Genomic DNA, 22,421 nt, shown 5'->3' with positions numbered 1-22,421 from the left:
TCATCCTGATTTCTTTCCTATAAAATAAAATCTTCAAATAGAAAATGTATTTACTGTGTAATATTTGTGGGACACTTACCACTTGATATTCGTTGGTGAATAAAACAAAGATCCCTGCCCTCATGGAGATTACCTTCCAACTGGGAGACACACACACACAATCAACAATAAATGTAATAAATATATGGATCTTATAATTTGGGGCCATCTTTAAACTATATATAATAAGTGCGATAGAAAAATTAATAGTGGAGGCATGGGGGAAGGGGGACTGTGCTTCTAGGTAAGGTGGTTGGGACAGGTTTAAATAAGTAATCTTTGAACAGACTTGCAGAAGGTTAAGGACTGAACCAAGTCATTTTTTGAGGGAAGGGCATTCCAGGCACGGGGAACTACCTTGAGGTGAGAGCACACCTGGCTTACTTGGAGAGGAGTAATGAGACCAGACTGGCTGAAGTAGGCTAAGGGCAGGGAAGACCAGCAGGGGGGAGGTTGAGAAGTTCATAACATCTGGAATAATTCACAGATGGGAAATGCTGCTCCTTATAGCACCATCTTTCCCATTCGTAGTGAGAGTATTTTCAGTTCCACGGGACAAGTAAGATGGACAAAGCTCTCTCCTCTTGCCCTGATGACAATAATTGATCTTCACTCAGTCTTTGATTTAGGCTGTGGGCATCAAGCCTAAATGTCATGAGGCAATTGCTCCAGGCAGAAAATGATAGGTTTCCTTAAACCTTATTGTTCTCTACAAGGTTGTTCCATTACTAGCTTTTCCTTTATAATTTCGGTCCAGTCTCTATCCTCAGAGATGACTGTACTTCCGTTCAATGCAATATCAATCACATCATCAAAAGCTTAACATCAAAATCATCTATGAAAATATGAGAGCAATAGGAAAACTACAGGTGAAGATATATCCGAATGTGAATGTGAACAGCAAACAGAATGACTGGAAGGAGAGAAACCACAAAGGAGATGCTGAAAGAGCTGATTTAAAACTTAAATTTATGTATATTAAAAACACTATAAATAAAAGGAAGAGGAAAACAAAAAAATAGTTGCAATATACATGACTGTCAAATGGATAATATAATTTATATAGATAAAACTCTTATGGGTATGGAAAAAGCGCTAAACTATGAACAATCAGTTCATTGAAAAACCACCTGTGGCCATTAGAAAATTGAAAAATGTCAACAGTTTAATACCCAAATAAATCCAATTAAAGTAATTTTAATTGCTTAATTAACAATATGTAAAGATTAAGATATTCAAGTTCACAAAGATTAAGAAACTACTTCATTAATTCACTGATGAGAGGATCATAAATCAGAATAAACCTTATGAAGGGCAGTTTGGCAATTAACAGAAATTTAATTAAAATTCCAGATCTCTTTGACCCAGAAATTCCTCTTCAGATAATCTGAAAACAAAAACAAAACATGTGAAATAAATAGAATTAATTTTATTTTATTAAAAAATAAAGATTATTTACATGTACAAATATTTAGTACAAGATGTACCGTGTGAAATATAAAGATGTTGAAAACACACTAAATGTCCATCAAAAAGTAATTAATTAAATTATGGCATATTTGCATTAAGGAATACTGTGCAGCCATTAAAATATAATGTAGAAATATATCAAACCATGTTCATAATATAGTTTAAGTGAAAGAAACAAGATTCATAGCCTCTTCATGATATCATACATATTTGTGAATATGTATGTTGGAAGCTGGTGTAGAAAAAGGTGTAAAAGACCATTATCTAAGTCATTGACAGCATTTGTTTCTGGCAAGGTTACTGATATTTTCTGTTTCCTTCTAGTTTATTCTGTATGTTTATTAATTTTCTTGTAGATAACAGTGATTTGCTTTTGTAGTTTAAAGGGCTAATATTTTTAACTAAATGTCTTTTTTAACTTATAGGGAGTTTATCATGCAATTTTCTATTTGTAGAAGTCACAATGTAAGAAGTTCTTTGCAACTGTAGTGACCAGGTACGTTACTTTTAAATGGAACTCTGATTAGAAAAGTTACAAAATGATGCAAATCTATAGGCTTGAAATGAGAGGTGAATATTGTTTTCCCAAAGTAATTTCAATTTAGGTAATTATTTAGATAGCTGCCTAAGTTTTCTACTTGAAAACATTAACATTAATTAATCCATGCCTTAATCCAAAATATATTTAGAGTAACTACAAACGTTTTTATCTGTTCAACAAGATAAAACAAAAGTGAGGAAGCAGTGGCAAAGAAAGCTATAAACGACATGCTCTACCAAGGAAAGAATTGGGTTGATTATCCTTCTGTCCAAATGACATTCTGAGGACAATAAGAGAGACAATGAGGAATATAAACAACCAGGGGAAATTCCAGTTAGGAGAAAGACAACACAAATGTAATCAGACACACAAATGTGATTATGTTTAATGCCACTGAAATGGACACTTAAACATGGTTAAAATGGTAAAGTTTTGTTGTTCTTATGTTACCACATTAAAAAATAAAATGCAGTGGAGTAAGAACTAGCATAGCCTAAACCCTAAGGTACTAGGGATTTTTTTCTGCTGACAGAAAGGATAAGGTAAAACACTTGAAGAATGAAAGATATATACAAAATTCTCTTTCCATGCTATAAAACATTATATGAAAATCACATAAGAATACACACATAAGGGTAAAACAAATTCAATGTGTCCTGCTATAAGCAGAGTAAATTCCAGGGACCTAATATACAAAACAATATATAAAAAATATTTAAAAAATAAATAAGATAAAATTCAAAAGTTAAAAAAAAACACCCCAATGTTGTGCACATAAAAGTTGCTAAGAGTGGATTTTAAATGCTCTCATCATAAAAACAACTCCCCAAATTACGTGAGGTGAAGGATAAATAAACTAACCTTATTGTGGTAATAATTTCACAATGTATTTGTGTAACAAGTCATCACATTATACACCTTAAACATACACAAGGATATATGTCAATTGTATCTCAGTAAGGCTGGGAAAATTTCTTTTTAATTCAATGTGTTCTCTATCTTACCTAAGCAAACAGGTGGGGATGACCATTTTCCTTGTTCACAATGAGATATTTTTGCTCCCCTCAATAAGTAATATTCATTGCATCTATATTCCACTGAGGATCCTGTTGGGTAGCTTGCTAATAATCCACCAATAACAGCTCCATTTATTACAGCAGGTGGAGAATTACAATTCTCAGTATTTCCTAAGAAAAGAAGTTATTTTTAAATTAATACAAACATAACAACATAATGATATAATACAGTTGCCCATACAATAGTATTTAATATTCACTATGTAATTTAGGACAACTGGTCTCTCAGTTTACCAGAATCAGAGAAACTTTATTCAGCTAAGTATTGTTAAAATTTACTAAGCCAAACTAAACAGCAAATGTTTTGCTGAAAGACAAGTATGCAGCAGATTTTTCACTTTTCTTGCTTCTGAAGGACTCATGCTATAGATATTCTTAAAATGTACAGAAAGATAAACAGTGTTCTTTAACCTAACAATTATGGTCCATTTAAAAACTGACCTTTGTTGTTATCCATTTTTATTTTTTCCTTCTCATCTCTCTTCATCTCAGATCTCAATCAACCCATGGATGAAAATTTCCATTTTTCTCTCTGACTTCAGAGTCTTTCTCCTACTTGGCTAATTTCTCTAGCATCTTTAATAGCTTTTTTCTTACACAACAGATATCCTCGGTAAACATGCCTGTGGAGGTCTCTCCAGGACCTGACCAAGAAATGAGGAGGATGACGGGAAGGATGGCACTGAGGAGTGGTACCCTGGTTGTGCCCTTCAGTGAGATGGAAGAACAGGTATATGGATCAGAGGGTGGAGGGCTCAGATGCAAAAGTACTATCATCAGGATGTTAAAAACTTGTTTCTTTCCCAATTCTTTATATTCAGTTAAATTCTACAGAGAGCTCCATATGCTCAGGAAAAACAGCAGAGTAAGTGCTGTATCTGTGTGTTTCAAACTCTTCTAAGCAACGGACCGTTGCTGTAAGTGTGTGAATTAAACAAAGGAAAATTTTACACACTAAGCTTAGCTCTGGATGTGAAACGCAGCACACATACCAACACATTCAGGGGGAAGGGTCCATTTTCCACGTTTACAAGTTATTTCTTCTGGTCCCCGGAGGTGATACCCTCTTTCACACACATATGTCACTTTATCCCCATTATAATAGACCTTGGAGGATAGGTTTGCTGCAGCATTCTCAACCAAGGGTGGGTCCTCACAGGCCATCCTCTGCTTTTCTTCTGAGAAGGGAAAATTGAAACAGAAGAGACCATTTAGCTCCACATACACGCAGGTTTCATTTTAGGGAAAGGTTATTTGAGGTGCTAACCAGTGCATTTGGGAGGTTCTGTCCATTTTCCATTTTCACAGCGTATCTCTTCTGATCCCTGCATCGCAAAGTTAAGTCCACATTCTATACGAACTGTTTCTCCGTGACGATAAGTGGTTGAGTACCTTTGAATTTTGGAGGTCAGAGGCAGAGGGGGAGGAGGACATCGATTTCTTCTTCCTTATGGAAAAACATCAGTATATTTAGTCATGTAATTACCAAAAAATAATAGTTAGGATTTCATAAGCACGTTCATTGTGCCAAGCACCCTAAGAAGTATGGCAGGCAGACTGGGGTCACCCCCTGGATCCCCACATCCTGAGGCTCACTTCCTTGAGTCACGCCCCTCCCCAAGAACTTGGACTTGCTTCTAAGTGATGAACACAGCCAAGATGATGGGATGCATGTGACTTGTTTAAACACAGCCACAAAGATGGATGCGTGTGATCATGCACACATACTGTCTTAACACAGTATGGTAAGGCCGTTCTTGCCGAGCTCTTTCCCAGCTGATTTGGAAGAGAAGCAAGCTGCTTCATCGTGAGTGTCCGAAGGGGGTGGGCCACAGGGCAGGGGGCACAGGGCTGCCTGCAGGGGCATCCAGGAGGAGACTGAAGCCCTCTGCTCAGCAGCCTGCCAAGCTCCAAATGCTGCCACAAACCACAGTGAACTTGAAAGCAGTTTCTTCCCGAGCCCAGCCCCAGATGACACTGCAGTCCCACCTGACACCTTGACTACAGCTTTGTTAGACACGGACACAGAGCCAGGTCAGCTACACCCAGAATCCTGACCCACAGAAACTGTGAGAGACACAGGTGTGTTGTTTCAAGCTGTTACGTTCGTGCCAATAGAAAACTAAAAGAGCCAGCACGTTACATTCATTATCTCCTTTAACCTTAAAATAACTTTGTTAAGTGGGGACTATTACATCTCCCATATTACAGACAAAGAAACTAAAACTTATGAAGTAAGTAAATTATTAGTAAGTGGTGGATCTGTTCCTAAACCCGTGTCTATCTGAATTAAAATCTCCTGCTCTTAACTATTCTAAAATACTGACTATTTTAATTTCCCATGGCTGCCGTGACAAATTACCACAATGGAGTGGTTTAAAAAATAGCACACCTTTATTCTCTTACATTTCTGGTAGCCAAAGTCCAGAATCGGTTTCACTGGGCTGAAATCAAGGTATCAGGAGAGCTGTGCTCCTTCTGGAGCCTGTAGGAGACAAGCAGCTTCTTTGCCTCTGCAAGCTTCTGGGGGCTGTATGCACTCCTTGGCATATGACCCCTTCCTTTTTCACTCCAACCTTTGCTTCCATCGTCACATCTCATACTTGATCTTCTGTAGTCAAATCTCCCTCTGCCTCCCTCTTATATAATTATGATGCTTATGATTACATTTGGGGTCCACATGGATAATCCCAGATATTATTCCTCTCTCAGATCCTTAATTTCATCACATCTGCAAAGTCACTTTTGCCCTATAAGGTAACATTCTCTGGTTCCAGGGACTTGAATATGAATATCTTCTTTTGGGAGGGAGGGAGGCATTACTCAGACACCTACACTGCCCATCCTACATCTAAGGACTCTTTGCTAGAAAACGATAGCAGGAATGTTGACATCTGACTTAATTTGGTGGCAGTGGGGAGAACAGGTGATAAGTAGGTAGGTCTGCCATTTCATTTTGAAATAATATGCTACAGGTAATCTGCTAACAATCTTCCCCTCTGCTGTTAGAGCAAGGCTGTTGGGCACCACTGGAAAGTTTTAAAAAGAATATTTCTAACAACAAAATTTAAAGTCATTGTTTAGTGCATTTAGAGAATGGTGGCAGTTCTGGGAAACCCCACTGCATAACCCTGGGGACCCTCTTTCATTGCTCACAGCAACTGTTTCACATCTTCACTACTCTCTTCCAAGTTTTCCTTTCCCGTCTTTCTCCTGCCTGTAATAATGACGCTATTTCCTACATTACAGAGACAATAGAGGCTATCAAGCCCTTTATCTCTCCCCATCCTTCCCAATCCTCAAGTCCTATTTATCTTTTAAGGCCCAGTTCAGACATTATCCATCACCTCTGTAAACACTGTCCCATACCATATCAATCAGAACCTTCAATGTTTGTTCAAACACCTTATACCTGACTTTATTATACCAGTTGTCACATTGTATCAACGACTTGTGTCTGTTTCCTCTGCTAGACCAGGACCTCCTTCATATAACATTGCAGGTGTGATTATATGACTATTGAATTGATGTCTTTTAACAGGTAATCATACCACCTGCTTGAACACAGCCAGTGATATAAATGGAACCATAGACGTCCCATTTGACATTGGCTCTTACTAGATGACCTCAGTTTTGATTTTCACTCTGGGTAACATTCTGCTGCTTTTTCTGCTCTTTACCCCACTGTTTTGAAGACTGTATTTTCACATCAGAGAATATGTGGCTGAGTAATCAGAAAGTAACTTCACAAAGCTGCCACCTTGGGACAACTGGATCTAGTTAATTCCTAACAAGAAAACTTATTCATTATAATGAGATTTACAATTTATAATAGATTTTTAAAAATATATTTAAAAGATATATCCACTCTACAAACTAATGTAAAAATTAAGATTTCTTCAGATTAAATGTATTAAAGACTGTTGAAAATAATACTGATTTAAAAGACAATATTTATTTAAAAAAAATAGCACTCAGGGGAAGAATTAGATATCATCAGAGACTTTTTTTTCATAGAAATTAAAGTTGATTCAGACATGATATTTTATTTGTGTGGTATGAAATTTTAAAAATTACCTTCACAGACAGGAGATTCTGGGTACCAACCAAAGTTATAGCACTGAATTAGATCAGATCCACTTAGATAATAATTTTTATGACAGAAAAACTGAACTACATCTCCTTCTTCATAGGTTTGCTTTACAGGATGAAAATAACCATTTTCTACTGATCTTAAAGAAGAACATATTAATTCTAAAAATGAAAGAACAAATAAAAAACAAAGAAGTGTTATTTTTCCTGTTAGAACAAAATTCACCCACTACTTACCTGCCATATCTGAATTAGAATTCAGCAACTTTACCAAATTTTGTTATGCCTAGTAAAACCTTGTCAATTTATATATTTATTGAATATCGTTAAGCTTATTTTAATTTAAGTATCTGAGCTAAAAGGGTTTTTCCCTCTTTGAGAGCTTGAAATAATGAAAGCCTACTGTCATCGTCATTAAAACCAGAAGCAAAAATATATGAAAAGAGGAACATAATTTGCATAACAACTTGTACCCATTTCTGAGAGGGGGTTTTCAAAGTGAGAACCTACTGGCGCATCGTGGGGTGAGAGTCCATCCGTACGGGTGACACTCCACCTCCTCCGTCCTGTTCCCGGAAGCTGTGTGGTACCCAGAGGCACACTCATATCGTACTTTGTCCTTCACTTTGAACATCTTCTGTGTTGTGGAATAATTTCCATGATGTAATTCAGGGGCCAAACATGTTTCTAAAAAAAAAAAGAAATTAAAGTCATTTGTTTTATGAACTCCATCCCTAAACCTAGAATATTAAAAGGAAATCTCAAAAAGTATTTTCTATGAATCTTAACAATATATGACAGAATCAACTCTTGGCAAAATTGCAAAATAATCAAAGTTTGCCTTTGTCTCTGGATTCCCTTTCTTCATGCACCCTGCATCTTAACTCTACCTGTCTTTAGTCTTTAAAATTCTACTCTAGTGTATTTGGCCAAAGGTCACAATTCAATAGAAAACGTGTGCAGTAGCGATTTTTTGATGATGTCCCATCTGTGGATTTGTATAATTTAAATAGGTAACACCACACTAACTACATATATATATTCAAATAAGTGGGTTATCTTTAAAATTTATTTATTTATTTATTTATTATTTATTTTTGGCTGCGTTGGGTCTTTGCTGCTGCACGTGGGCTTTCTCTAGTTGTGGTGAGCTGGGGCTACTCTTTGTTGCTGTGCACAGGCTTCTCATTGTGGTGACTTCTCTTGCTGCAGAGCACAGGCTCTAGGAGCATGGGCTTCAGTAGCTGTGGCATGCGGGCTCAGTAGTTGTGGCTCACGGGCTCTAGAGCACAGGCTCAGTAGCTGTGGTGCACGGGCTTAGTTGCTCCGCGGCATAGGGGATCATCCCGGATCAGGGCTTGAACCCGCGTCCCCTGCATTGACAGGTGGATTCGCAAACACTGTGCCACCAGGGAAGTCCCAGACTGGGTTATTTTTAAGTTTACCTAATATTGGTTTGAGGTATAAAATAATGTGTATTATTTCGAACTCTTCTCTAATGAAGGAAATAATAACTTATGTATGTTGTGACAGAAAGTTTCATTAAGGGTCTTTCCTTTTATTCCACTCCAATTCTTTGTTTACTAGTAAAAAATAGGAACTGCTGGAGTAGGTGTGTGGTAGATGTTGGGAATCCTTGGATTAAGGAAACACCCAGCATTAGAGGGAAACAATATAATAACTTCCTGCATTGAGAGACATAATAAAATAACAATTATATTTAAACAAGAATGCCTACCAATATAAGAAAGCATTGAACTCACAAGCTCTTATCTTCAGATTTAGGAGATAATTCTTAAACACATACCATGTTCCTTCCTACAGGTTGGCTGAGAAGACCATCCATCAGGGAGGCATTGAACCACTGCTTCATCCTGCCCTGTTGTGGTTTTGTACCCTGATTCACAATGATAACGCATGTTCTCTTGAATTTTGTAAAATAATTTTGTGTCAAAGACGTAACCGTTCCTCAGGTCAGGCTTAGGGCATTTTTCTGTGGGGAAAAAATATTTCTGTTCTAAATTGATGAAATTAAGCTTGTTCTTTACTAAGTTGTAAAACTAACAATGCAAAAGTTTAATACTATTCTTGGAATTTTAAGGAGAGAGAAGAATGTTCACTCCACAATTCCTTGATTTAATTTAATTTTGGAACTATCCTGCATGCTCTGCATCAAATTTCTTTAAAAGTTGATTCAATTTGACAATAAAATTCTTGGATGTACTAACTTCGGTTCTCACAGTCATCCTACCCCTACCTCATCTACTTTAGAAAATATATCCAGAGATCTTCCTCTAACTAATTGTCATTAATGGAAAATAGAAAGAATTTCTTTTGGGTTTACTTCCTAATATTTTTGAGTCCACTGCATTTGATAATTTTTAACATTATGTAACTAAAGCACATATACCTACTCTATGGATCCTTAAAGAATCATGCAGACAATTTAATGTGAAAACTATGTTCATTTATTTTTTAAGCCTCTGATCGCCTACCTGCACAGTAAGACTCCATAGTCAGTCCATGTAAACTGTGACTGAGTCACAGACATGCTACTCAAAACCTTGGAGTTCACAGAGCTAATTTTTACTAAATACGTGGGACTGCGATGTGTTGGATAGTACATTTACCTTAGCATTGTATGGAGTTTAATCATTTTTTAAGCCTCATTAACAGACCCTCATAACAAACCAATTTAGAAAGGTGAAGAGACTTGTCCAAGGTTAATATAAGTTTAAATATATGTTGTACTTGCTGTGTGGCAAGCCCTTTATAAAGAATATCTCATCGAAGCTGTATGATTCGCATTTTATAGGTGAGAAAGTCCAGCTCGGAATGTTTAAGCCACTTTTCTATGTTGGAGCAGGATTCACGGGCAGCTGTCTGGCCACAGAGGGTGTCTCAATCCTGACACTGCAATGTTAACCCTGCATCATCCTTTACTGGGTCCTACTTCACTGCTCTCACATCACCTCATCTAAGATGTTTAATTTACTTTTATGCTCTAGTTATGAGTGAGATGTATTTATTACAGTTCATCTGTGGTCCATGTTAATACTAAAAGTGCAGTGCTTAAACTGATGCTCCGTCCTCAAGTCATGGAGTGGATAATTATCCCAAATAGATATATTCACTGGACCTATCGACCACCATAAGCACCTTACCCACTTTTTCTGAATGAAACTGACTCAACCAAAGCGCCTTACTCTGCAAAACAGAGCTTGGGGAATGTGTCAATCAAGAGAGGTCACCTGACTCCATGGAAGCCGGCTGATAGTTTGACTCTAGTGTAGCCTCACATGAAATATTGAGATGAGCTGATCAGATTTCCTTTTCACAAATTTGAACTCAAAAAAACACATTTTTCAATGGATATTATGTGAGAAGAAGTTGTCATACAAAGGAGAGTCTTTCAAATGATAAAATACTAGAGTAACAACCCTACATATACTTCTTAAGGCCAGTGTCCAGCATTTTTCGGTCTCCTAAAAACTCTCTGTAAAAGACCCTCATTCTTTTCTTTTTTTTAACATCTTTATTGGAGTATAATTGCTTAACAATGGTGTATTACTTTCTGCTTTATAACAAAGTGAATCAGTTATACATATACATATGTTCCCATATCTCCTCTCTCTTGCATCTCCCTACCTCCCACCCTCCCTATCCCACCCCTCTAGGTGGTCACAAAGCACCGAGTTGATCTCCCTGTGCTATGTGGCTGCTTCCCACTAGCTATCTGTTTTACGTTTGGTAGTGCATATATGTGCATGCCACTCTCTCACTTTGTCCCAGCTTACCCTTCCCCTCCCTGTGTCCTCAAGTCCATTCTCTAGTAGGACTCCATCTTTATTCCTGTCTTGCCCCTAGGTTCTTCATGACCTTTTTTTTCTTTTCTTAGATTCCATATATATGTGTTAGCATATGTTATTTGTTTTTCTCTTTCAGACTTGCTTCACTCTGTATGACAGACTCTAAGTCCATCCACCTCACTACAAATAACTCAATTGCGTTTCTTTTTATGGCTGAGTAATATTCCATTGTACATATGTGCCACATCTGCTTTATTCATTTGTCTGTTGATGGACACTTAGGTTGCTTCCATGTCCTGGCTACTGTAAATAGAGCTGCAATGAATATTGTGGTACATGATTCTTTTTGAATTATGGTTTTCCCAGGGTATATGACCAGTAGTGGGATTGCTGGGTCGTATGGCAGTTCTATTTCTGGTTTTTTAAGGAACCTCCATACTGTTCTCCATAGTGGCTGTATCAGTTTACATTCCCACCAACAGTGCAAGAGGGTTCCCTTTTCTCCACACCCTTTCCAGCATTTATTGTTTGTAGATTTATTGATGATGGCCATTCTGACTGGTGTGAGATGATATCTCATTGTAGTTTTGATTGAATTTCTCTAATGATTAATGATGCTGAGCACTCTTTCATGTGTTTGTTGGCAATCTGTTTATATTCTTTGGAGAAATGTCTATTTAGGTCTTCTGCTCATTTTTGGATTGGGCTGTATGTTCTTTTGATATTGAGCTGCATGAGCTGCTTGTAAATTTTGGAGATTAATCCTTTGTCAGTTGCTTCATTTGCAAATCTTTCTCCCATTCTGAGGGTTGTCTTTTCATCTTGTTTATGGTTTTCTTTGCTGTTCAAAATCTTTTAAGTTTCATTAGGTCCCATATGTTTATTTTTGATTTTATTTCCATTTCTCTAGGAGGTGGGTCAAAAAAGGATCTTCCTGTGATTTATGTCATAGAGTGTTCTACCTATATTTTCCTCTAAGGGTTTGATAGTGTCTGGCCTTACATTTAGGTCTTTAATCCATTTTGAATTTATTTTTTGTGTATAGTGTTAGGGAGTGTTCTAATTTCATTCTTTTACATGTAGTTGTCCAGTTTTCCCAGCACCACTTATTGAAGAGGCTGTCTTTTCTCCACTGTATATTCTTGCCTCCTTTATCAAAGATAAGGTGACCATATGTGCATGGGTTTACCTCTGGGCTTTCCATCCTGTTCCATTGATCTATATTTCTGTTTTTGTGCCAGTACCTTACTGTCTTTATTACTGTAGCTTTGTAGTATAGTCTGAAGTCAGGGAGCCTGACTGCTCCAGCTCCGTTTTTCTTTCTCAAGACTGCTTTGGTTATTCAGAGTCTTTTGTGTTTCCATACATATTGTGAAATTTTATTGTTCTAGTTCTGTGAAAAATGCCAGTGGTAGTTTGATAGGGATAGCATTGAATCTGTAGATTGCTTTGGGTAGTATAGTCATTTTCACAATGTTGATTCTTCCAGTCCAAGAACATGGTATATCTCTCCATCTATTTGTATCATCATTAATTTCTTTCATCAGTGTCGTATAATTTTCTGCATACAGGTCTTTTTTCTCCTTAGGTAAGTTTATTCCTAGATATTTCTTTCTTTTTGTTGCAATGGTAAATGGGAGTTTTTTCTTAATTTCACTTTCAGGTTTTTCATCCTTAGTGTATAGGAATGCAAGAGAGTTCTGTGCATTCATTTTGTATCCTGCTACTTTACCAAATTGATTGATTAGCTCTAGTAGTTTTCTGGTAGCATCTTTAGGATTCTCTATGTATAGTATCATGTCATCTGCAAACAGTGACAGATTTACTTCTTCTTTTCTGATTTAGATTCCTTTTATTTCTTTTTCTTCTCTGATTGCTGTGGCTAAAACTTCCAAAAGCATGTTGAATAATAGTGATGAGAGTGGGCAACCTTGCCTTTTTCCTGATCTTAGTGGAAATGGTTTCAGTTTTTCACCATTAAGGATGATGTTGGCTGTGGGTTTGTCATATATGCCCTTTATTATGTTGAGGTAAGTTCCCTCTATGCCTACTTTTTGGAGGGTTTTTTTTTTCTTTTTATCATAAATGGGTGTTGAATTTTGTCAAAAGCTTTCTCTGCCTCTATGGAGATGATCATATGGTTTTTCTCATTCAATTTGTTAATATGGTGTATCACATTGATTGATTTGCGTATATTGAAGACTCCTTGTATTCCTGGGATAAACCCCACTTGATCATGGTGTATGATCCTTTTAATGTGCTGTTGCATTCTGTTTGTTGGTATTTTATTGAGGAGTTTTGCATCTATGTTCATCAGTGTTATTGGCCTGTAGTTTTCTTTCTTTGTGACATCTTTGTCTCGTTTTGGTATCATGGTGATGGTGGCCACGTGGAATGAGTTTGGGAGTTTTCCACCCTCTGCTATATTTTGGAAGAGTTTGAGAAGGGTAGGTGTTAGTTCTTCTCTAAATGTTTGTTAGTTCTTCTCTAAATGAAGCCATCTGGTCCTGGGCTTTTGTTTGTTGGAAGATTTTTAATCACAGTTTCAAATTCATTGCTTGTGATTGGTCTGATTATAGTTTCTATTTCTTCCTGGTTCAGTCTCGGAAGGTTGTGCATTTCTAAGAATTTGTCCATTTCTTCCAGGTTGTCCATTTTATTCACATATAGTTGCTTGTAGTCATCTCTCAAGATCCTTTGTATTTCTGCAGTGCCAGTTGTTACTTCTCTTTCATTTCTAATTCTATTGATTTGAGTCTTCTCCCTTTTTTTCTTGATGAGTATGGCTAGTGGTTTATCAGTGTCATTTATCTTCTCAAAGAACCAGCTTTTAAGATTATTGATCTTTGCTATTGTTTCCTTCATTTCTTTTTCATTTATTTCTGATTTGATCTTTATGATTTCCTTCCTTCTGCTAACTTTGTGGGTTTTTTGTTCTTCTTTCTCTAATTGTTTTAGGTGTCAGGTTAGGTTGTTCATTTCAGATGTTTCTTGTTTCTTATGGTAGGATTGTATTGCTATAAACTTCTCTCTTAGAACTGCTTTTGCTGCATCCCATAGGTTTTGGGCCATTGTGTTCTCATTGTCATTTGTTTCTAGGTATTTTTGGATTTCCTTTTTGATTTTTTCAGTGATCTCTTGGTTATGAAGTAGTGTATTGTTTAGCCTCCATGTGTTTGTATTTTTTATAGATTATTTCCTGTAATTGATATCTAATCTCATAATGTTGTGGTTGGAAAAGATACTTGATACGACTTCAATTTTCTTAAATGTACCAAGGCTTGAGTTGTGACCCAAGATATGATTTATCCTGGAGAATGTTCCATGAGCACTAGAGAAGAAAATGTATTCTGTTGTCTTTGGATGGAATGTCCTATAAATGTCAATTAAGTCCATCGTGTTTAATGTATCATTTACAGCTTGTGTTTCCTTATTTATTTTCATTTTGGATGATCAGTCCATTGGTGAAAGTGGGGTGTTAAAGTACCCTACTATGATTGTGTTACTGTTGATTTCCCTTTTTATGGCTGTTAGTATTTGCCTTATGTATTGAGGTGCTCTTATGTTGGGTGCATAAATATTTACAATTGTTATATCTTCTTCTTTGATCCCTTGATCATTATGTAGTGTCCTTCCTTTTCTCTTGTAATAGCCTTTGTTTTAAAGTCTATATTTTGTGATATGAGAATTGCTACCTCAGCTTTCTTTTGATTTCAATTTGCATGGAGTATCTTTTTCCATCCCCTCACTTTCAGTCTGTATGTGTCCCTAGGTTGGAAGGGGTCTCTTGTAGACAACATATATATGGGTCTTGCTTTTGTATCCCTTCATCCAGTGTCTATCTTTTGTTTGGAGCATTTAGTCCATTTACATTTAAGGTAATTTTCGATATGTATATTCCTATTCCCATTTTCTTAATTGTTTGGTGTTTGTTAATGTAGGTCTTTTCCTTCTCTTGTGTTTCCTGCCTAGAGAAGTTCCTTTAGTATTTTTTGTAAAGCTGGTTTGGTTGTGCTGAATTCTGTTAGCTTTTGTTTGTCTGTAAATGTTTTAATTTCTCCATCAATTCTGAATGAGAACCTTGCTGGGTAGAGTAATCTTGGTTGCAGGTTTTTCCCTTTCATCACTTTAAATATATCCTGCCACTCCCTTCTGGCTTACAGAGTTTTTGCTGAATGGTCAGCTCTTAACCTTATGGGGATTCCCTTGTATGTTATTTGTTGTTTTCCCCTTGCTGTTTCGAATATTTTTTCTTTGTACTTAATTTTTGAGAGTTTGATTAATATATGTCTTGGCGTGTTTCTCCTTGGATTTATCCTGTATGGGACTCTCTGTGCTTCCTGGACTTGATTAACTATTTCATTTCCCATATTAAGGAAGTTTTCAACTATAATCTCTTCAAATATTTTCTCAGTCCCTTTCCTTTTCTCTTCTTCTTCTGGGATCCCTATAATTAGAATGTTGGTGCATTTAAGGTTGTCCCAGAGGTCTCTGAGACTGTCCTCATTTCTTTTTATTCTTTTTGCTTTATTCTGCTCTGCAGTAGTTATTTCCCCTATTTTATCTTCCAGGTCACTTATCTGTTCCTCTGCCTCAGTTATTCTGATATTGATTCCTTCTAGAGAATTTTTAATTTCATTTACTGTTTTGTTCCTCATTGGTTTTTTTTGCTCTTTAGTTCTTCTATGTCCTTGTTAAACGTTTCTTTTATTTTCTCCATTTTATTTCCCAGATTTTTGTTCATCTTTAATATCATTATTCTGAATATTCTTTCAGGTATACAGCCTATTTCGTCTTAATATTTTAGGTCTGCTGAGTTTTTACCTTGTTCCTTCATCTGCTGTGTGTTTCTCTGTCCTCTCATTTTGCTTAACTTATTGTGTTCGGCATCTCCTTTTCGCAGGCTGCTGGTTCATAGTTCCTGTTGTTTTTTGTGTCTGTCCCCAGTGGGTAAGGTTGGTTCAGTGGGTTGTGCAGGCTTCCTGGTGGAGGGGACTAGTGCCTGTGTACTGGTGGGTGAGGCTTGATCTTGTTTTTCTGGTGGGCAGGTCCATGTCTGGTGGTGTGTTTTGGGCTGTCTGTGACCTTATTATGCTTTTAGACAGCCTCTCTGCTAATGCGTGGGGTTGTGTCCCTGTCTTGCTAGTTGTTTGGCATAGGGTGTCCCGCACTGTAGGTTGCTGGTCGTTGAGTGGAGCTGGGTCTTAACATTGAGATGGAGATCTCTGGGAGAGCTCTCACCGATTCATATTATGTGAGTCCAGGAAGTCTCTGGTGGTCCAATGTCCTGAACTTGGCTGTCCCACCTCACAGGCACAGCCCTGACGCCTGGCTGGAGCACCAAGAGCCTGTCATCCACATGGCTCAGAATAAAAGGGAGAAAAAAAAGAATGAAAGAAAGAAAGAAAGAAAGAAAGAAAGAAAGAAAGAGATAAAATAAAATAAAATAAAATATTAAAAAAACAATTATTAAAAAAGTTACTTAAAAGTAATAAAAAAAAGAAAGAAAGAAGAGAGCAACCAAACCAAAAAACAAATCCACCAATGGTAACAAATGCTAAAAACTATACTAAAAAACAAACAAACAAACAAAAAAAGGACAGACAGAACCCTAGGACAAATGGTAAAAGCAAAACTATACAGACAACATCTCACACAGAAACATAACATACCCACTCAGAAAAAGAGAAAAAAGGGAAAAATCATTGCTCCCAAAGTCCACCTCCTCAATTTGGGATGATTCCTTGCCTATTCAGGTATTCCACAGATGCAGGGTACATCAAGTTGATTGTGGAGATTTAATCTGCTGCTCCTGAGGCTGCTGGGAGAAATTGCCCTTTCTCTTCTTTGTTCGCACAGCTCCCGGTGTTCACCTTTGGGTTTGGCCCCGCCTCTGTGTGTAGGTCGCCTGAAGGTGTCTCTTCTTCGCTCAGACAGGACCTGGTTAAAGGAGCCACTGATTCGGGGGCTCTGGCTCACTCAGGCCGGGGGAGGAAGGGGCACGGATGCGGGGCAAGCCTGCGGAGGCAGAGGCCTGCGTGACGTTGCACCAGCCTGAGGCGCGCCGTGCGTTCTCCTGGGGAAGTTGTCTCTGGATCCCGGGACCCTGGCAGTGGCAGGCTGCACAGGCTCCCGGGAGGGGCGGTGTGGATAGTGACCTGTGCTCGCACACAGGCTTCTTGGTGGCAGCAGCAGCGGCCTTAGCGTCTCATGCCTGTCTCTGGGGTCTGCGCTGTTAGCCGCGGCTCACGCCCGTCTCTGGAGCTCCTTTAAGCAGCGCTCTTAATCCCCTCTCCTCACGCACCAGGAAACAAAGAGGTAAGAAAAAGTCTCTTGCCTCTTCGGCAGCTCCAGACCTTTCCCCAGACTCCCTCCCAGCCAGCTGTGGCGCACTAGCCCCTTCAGGCTGTGTTCACGCAGTGGTGCCTCTCTTCCTTGCAATGTGATAATAACAATTTCAATAACTATCCGTATTCTCTTCACAGGGTAATATTAAAAACAGATAAATAAGATAACATTTTAATGAAAGACATGATTTACAGAATTACAGTATATGCCTTCATTTTGTAAAAAAGACAGTTGGCCAGCAATTTTGTTCTTATCTACCAAAAGGTTTTAGACACCTGCCGTATTTTAGGGGATGCTAGTTTTACAAGCTCATTTATTTCCGTGTTATCACATGACGTTGACCCCGCCACTGACTTACTGAAGCACCGTGGTTCTGGGGACCATCCTGCTGCCGTACACGTGGTCTGGGCCTCTTGTTTCCCAGTTTCAGCTGTATAACCAGCCAAGCAGGAAAATGACAGATTTTGGTTTATGCTCATTGGAAAGTAATAACTTTCAAAAGTATAGTAATATTGGGCAATCCTTCCATTTTCCACACTTGGAAAACCACAGGGTTTCTCTGAAATAAGAAAATATCAAGCTGAACACTGAAAAATATATTTAAAACCATACAATTTTTGATCAAGTGACAATAGATTTTTAAATTCAAAGAGTTTGCAGACACTGTACCCAGTACTTATTTTTATTACTTAACATTTTAGGGTATTTTTTGCCAATCCTTTTCAATCAGGAAGTAATCTGCTAGCAACCACAGCACTCAACAGTCAGAATAAATCTGGGCAGGCCAGTTCCTCAGGGAAGGCTTCCCTAACTTTGTCAAACAGCACGTTCTAATAGAAACACAAGCCATATATGTATATTTAAATTTCTAGCAGGCACATTAATAAAAGGAACAGTTGAAGTTAATTTTAATATTATTTTTTTCCTACTAAGTGTGTATTTATACTCATGGCACACCCCAATATGGACTAGTCTTATTTCAAAAGCCACATGCAATTAGTGGCCACTGTATTATTGGATGGGAAAGTTCTAGAATAGATGAGGTTCTCCTTAAGATACGCAGTTACAAGTTTTCATGTGAATGGCTTTTGTCTTGTTTTGTTCTTTAAGAAAAAGACAGACAACCAAGTGAAAAAATAAAAGACTTGAGTGAGAACCTTACATTAAACGGTCAGAGGTCTAGCAAAGAGGACTCAGCTTTATCAGTCATCAGGGAAAGGCAAATTTAAATCACCATGAGATAGAACCATACATCCACAGGAATGACTGACCTGGAAGAGACAGACTACCCCAGTGGTTGGGGTGGACATGGAGAAAAGGGAGCTCAAGACCACTGCAAGTAAGAGTGGAAACAGGTACGACCTCTCCTGAGAAAACAGTACGGCAGAATAGGTACAAACCACATTGAAAGCACATCTCTGGGCACCCACATGTGTAACAGAGTGTTCCTGGCAAGTCTCTGCATGTGGTGCCAACTGGAAGCAACCAAGTGCCCACTGACGGCAGAAAAGACAAACACACGTCAGACTGTGCACACAAGGGATATTACACAGTAACACGAGTGTTGATGCTGATGGTGAATCTCACAGACCTATGATTGTCTCTGCTGTGTCACCTAATCTCCTACTGAGTCCCCTCCTTTTTCTTCCTGCCAACCGCACCACCTCCTACCTTTCCCAGTTGTAACACTCCTAGAAGAAGGAGCCCCTCCTCCCCTAGGCTTCATCCCCCCACCCCTCCCCCACTCATTCAACCAAGCCCCAGCCACTCCCCCTGGGCCCTTGTCACCTCACTGGAGAGCTCAGCCATGGACCTGCTCCAGGCCCCATGCCCATCTCTCATCAGATGTGCAGGCTGCCTGTGGGTACACTTGCCTGGAACCCCTCCAGCAGGTGCCAGCTGGGTTCTTACCCCTCAGGAGGACCAGTCTGCTCTGGAAGCTGCCACGGCTGTCAGGCAGAGACAGCCAGGAGAAATGTAGTAAAACGGGAAGTGAAGAACTGGCCCCCCTGCAACAAAAGGTTGAAGGCAGGGATCGGTGCCGGTGGTAGAATGTGAGGGTTGGATGGTTGTTCTCAGGTTCCCAGACTGCACAGTGGGAGGTGCCGTTGCGGACACATCAAGGGACCCTACACCGAGACTTGAGGTCCTAGGGTGGTTGACGCTTTATCTTCTCAAGAGTATCGTGTGGTGGCAGCTGAGAGGATGAGCCCGGCGCCCTCCTCCTGTCCCATCAGACCTCCGACCATCAGGGGGAGGGGCGAGGGTCAACCAGGACCTCAGCAGAGATGGCCGAGAAAAATCAGGCCCAGGAGTTCCGCCCTCAATCCCAACAGGAGCCGATGAAACACAGACCTTTACCCAAAGCGGTGGTTGTAGCTGATGGCAGCCTGGCGCCCGTGGGAACTGACCCAGGTCACTGCCCCTGGGCTCAGAGATCCTGGTGGCATCAAGCTCGGACGCGCAGGCCAGAGGCGCCTTCCCAGAGCAGGGGCCACCGTCATCACAGGTACCACCTCCTCTCACCTGCCTTCCCGTATTCTGAAAGGCACCACCACCCAGCTGCTGTGGGGGAGAGGCCGTGGGGGCGACGGAGCGCGTGGAAGACCTGAGACCCGTGGGCGGTGCCAGGTGCGCGGGGGCGGAAGGTTGACTCGTGGACATTCAGGAGAGCCAGTGCCTGGATGGTCATGCTGCGTTCCTGCTTGGTGAGCACCCAGGTGCCCTGAGCATCGCTTCTTCGCACGAGGCTGGGTGGGTCCTCCGGCAATGCTGGGCGGACTGCACTGCTCTTGCCTTGGCCCCGCCAGCGGCCACAGGTGGGGGCCGTCTGCATCTCCATCAGCTTGCAGAGCTTGAACGGTAACTCGGTTTCTCAGGCCACCTGCCAACCCGAGAAACAGTCTTGGGGTCCAGAGGACAGTCTTGGGGTCCAGAGAGCAGTGTGACCACGAGGAGAAGAGCCTGTCTGGAGCTTCCAAAGACACAGCGCACGAGGCGAGGACCTGGGTCATCGTGCAGGAGGTCAAGCCAGGCAGCCAAGGGCATCCGTGCAGGGAAAGGAACCTCTCCCACCAGGACTGAGCTTCACCCAGAGCCGGCCTCGCCGGGAGCAGTCAGACAAGGTGCACACGCCCCGCTGTGAGACCCGGAGAGGGAGGCCTGGAGGCAGCCTCCAAGGCTGTTCCCTGGCTCCTGATCCCAGGGCCTCCCGTCTGGACAGCCCAGGGGGCCATGATGGGAGCAGCAGGCCTGGGCCAGGAAGGATGGGTGCTCGCAGAGTGAGAAACGGTCCACACCGCAGGAACTCCCTGTTCTTTTGTCTCCAGCCCTCGGTCCCACAAGGGGAGAGTCAGGCTTTGGGAGCAGGTGGCAGAGGTCAGGGAAAAAGAGCCAGAGATGACGACTCCCAGCTGCAGGAGCAGTTCCACTGTCTGAAGGACTTTTTCTTTTTGTGGTGAGAAGGCAGGAGGCCCCCTGGATATGAGGATCCCCCCAGGTTCTACTTTTGGGTGCTTGTTGCTTTGATGTGTGGTTCTGTCCCAAGGTCTATGGCTGGGTTGGGGGTGGTTCACCCCCATCCACCAGCCTCTGCTTGATCTTCGGCTTCAGCAGTTCCCACGCCCCTTCACCAGGCCTCCCACCAAATGACTAACTTTATTTGCCTTTGGATGGCTTCTGGGGAGGGTGGGGCTGGCAGCAGCCTGGGCTTCACATGGCCTCCTTGGACCTGAGGCAAGGACCAGAACTGAGGCCAAACCCAAAGAACTCTACAGTCTGGGACCATGTCAGTCCATTCAGGGGAGGGTGCCACCTCAGGAGAGGCATGTTGGGAGGCCCAGACCCTGGCTCTCATCCTCGGCAATGCTGTTGCCGTATGATCGGCAGAGCCTTCATCCTCTGCAGATGGTCGTCTCCTGCTTCCCCTGTGGTGAGGATGGAGAGGAGGGTGCCACGGGGGAGAGAAGGATGGAGAGGAGGGTGCCACGGGGAAGAGGAGGATGGGAGGAGGGTGCCAGGGGGAAGAGGAGGATGGAGAGGAGGGTGCCACGGGGGAGAGGAGGATGGGAGGAGGGTGCCACGGGGAAGAGAAGGATGGAGAGGAGGGTGTCACGGGGAAGAGGAGGATGGAGAAGAGGGTGCCACAGGGAAGAGGATGGAGAGGAGGGTGCCACGGGGAAGAGAAGGATGGAGAAGAGGGTGCCACAGGGAAGAGGATGGAGAGGAGGGTGCCACGGGGAAGAGGAGGATGGAGAGGAGGGTGCCACGGGGAAGAGGAGGATGGAGAGGAGGGTGCCACGGGGGAGAGGAGGATGGGAGGAGGGTGCCACGGGGAAGAGAAGGATGGAGAGGAGGGTGTCACGGGGAAGAGGAGGATGGAGAAGAGGGTGCCATGGGGGAGAGGAGGATGGAGAGGAGGGTGCCACGGGGGAGAGGAGGATGGGAGGAGGGTGCCACGGGGAAGAGAAGGATGGAGAGGAGGGTGTCACGGGGGAGAGGAGGATGGGAGGAGGGTGCCACGGGGAAGAGAAGGATGGAGAAGAGGGTGCCACGGGGAAGAGAAGGATGGAGAGGAGGGTGCCACGGGGGAGAGGAGGATGGGAGGAGGGTGCCACGGGGAAGAGAAGGATGGAGAAGAGGGTGCCACGGGGGAGAGGAGGATGGAGAGGAGGGTGCCACGGGGGAGAGGAGGATGGGAGGAGGGTGCCACGGGGAAGAGAAGGATGGAGAGGAGGGTGTCACGGGGGAGAGGAGGATGGGAGGAGGGTGCCACGGGGAAGAGAAGGATGGAGAAGAGGGTGCCACGGGGAAGAGAAGGATGGAGAGGAGGGTGTCACGGGGGAGAGGAGGATGGGAGGAGGGTGCCACGGGGAAGAGAAGGATGGAGAAGAGGGTGCCACGGGGAAGAGGAGGATGAAGAGGAAGGTGCCACGGGGAAGAGAAGGATGGAGAGGAGGGTGCCACGGGGAAGAGGAGGATGAAGAGGAAGGTGCCACGGGGAAGAGGAGGATGAGGAGGAAGGTGCCACAGGGAAGAGGAGGATGC

The 22,421-nt window shown here is 41.5% G+C and overlaps 1 protein-coding gene across 1 annotated transcript in view; it reads right to left on the bottom strand.

Moving 5' to 3' along the window:
* F13B (coagulation factor XIII B chain) overlaps nucleotides 1-22,421 on the bottom strand; it is a 32,683-nt gene that overhangs the window by 7,218 nt on the left and 3,044 nt on the right. Inside the window, exons 2-8 of the mRNA XM_060088675.1 lie at nucleotides 17,734-17,934; nucleotides 9,026-9,211; nucleotides 7,729-7,905; nucleotides 7,204-7,380; nucleotides 4,394-4,573; nucleotides 4,119-4,304; nucleotides 3,055-3,237 (exon numbers count right to left, since the gene is read on the bottom strand). Of these exons, the coding sequence (XP_059944658.1) occupies nucleotides 3,055-3,237; nucleotides 4,119-4,304; nucleotides 4,394-4,573; nucleotides 7,204-7,380; nucleotides 7,729-7,905; nucleotides 9,026-9,211; nucleotides 17,734-17,934 (1,290 nt within the window). The remainder of the gene's footprint in view (nucleotides 1-3,054; nucleotides 3,238-4,118; nucleotides 4,305-4,393; nucleotides 4,574-7,203; nucleotides 7,381-7,728; nucleotides 7,906-9,025; nucleotides 9,212-17,733; nucleotides 17,935-22,421) is intronic.

Source organism: Mesoplodon densirostris, chromosome 2, assembly GCF_025265405.1.
Source record: "Mesoplodon densirostris isolate mMesDen1 chromosome 2, mMesDen1 primary haplotype, whole genome shotgun sequence".
Classification (NCBI taxonomy): Eukaryota; Metazoa; Chordata; class Mammalia; order Artiodactyla; family Ziphiidae; genus Mesoplodon; species Mesoplodon densirostris.
The sequence above is the reverse complement of the archived record's forward strand: the minus strand, read 5'-3'. Positions and strand labels throughout refer to the sequence as shown.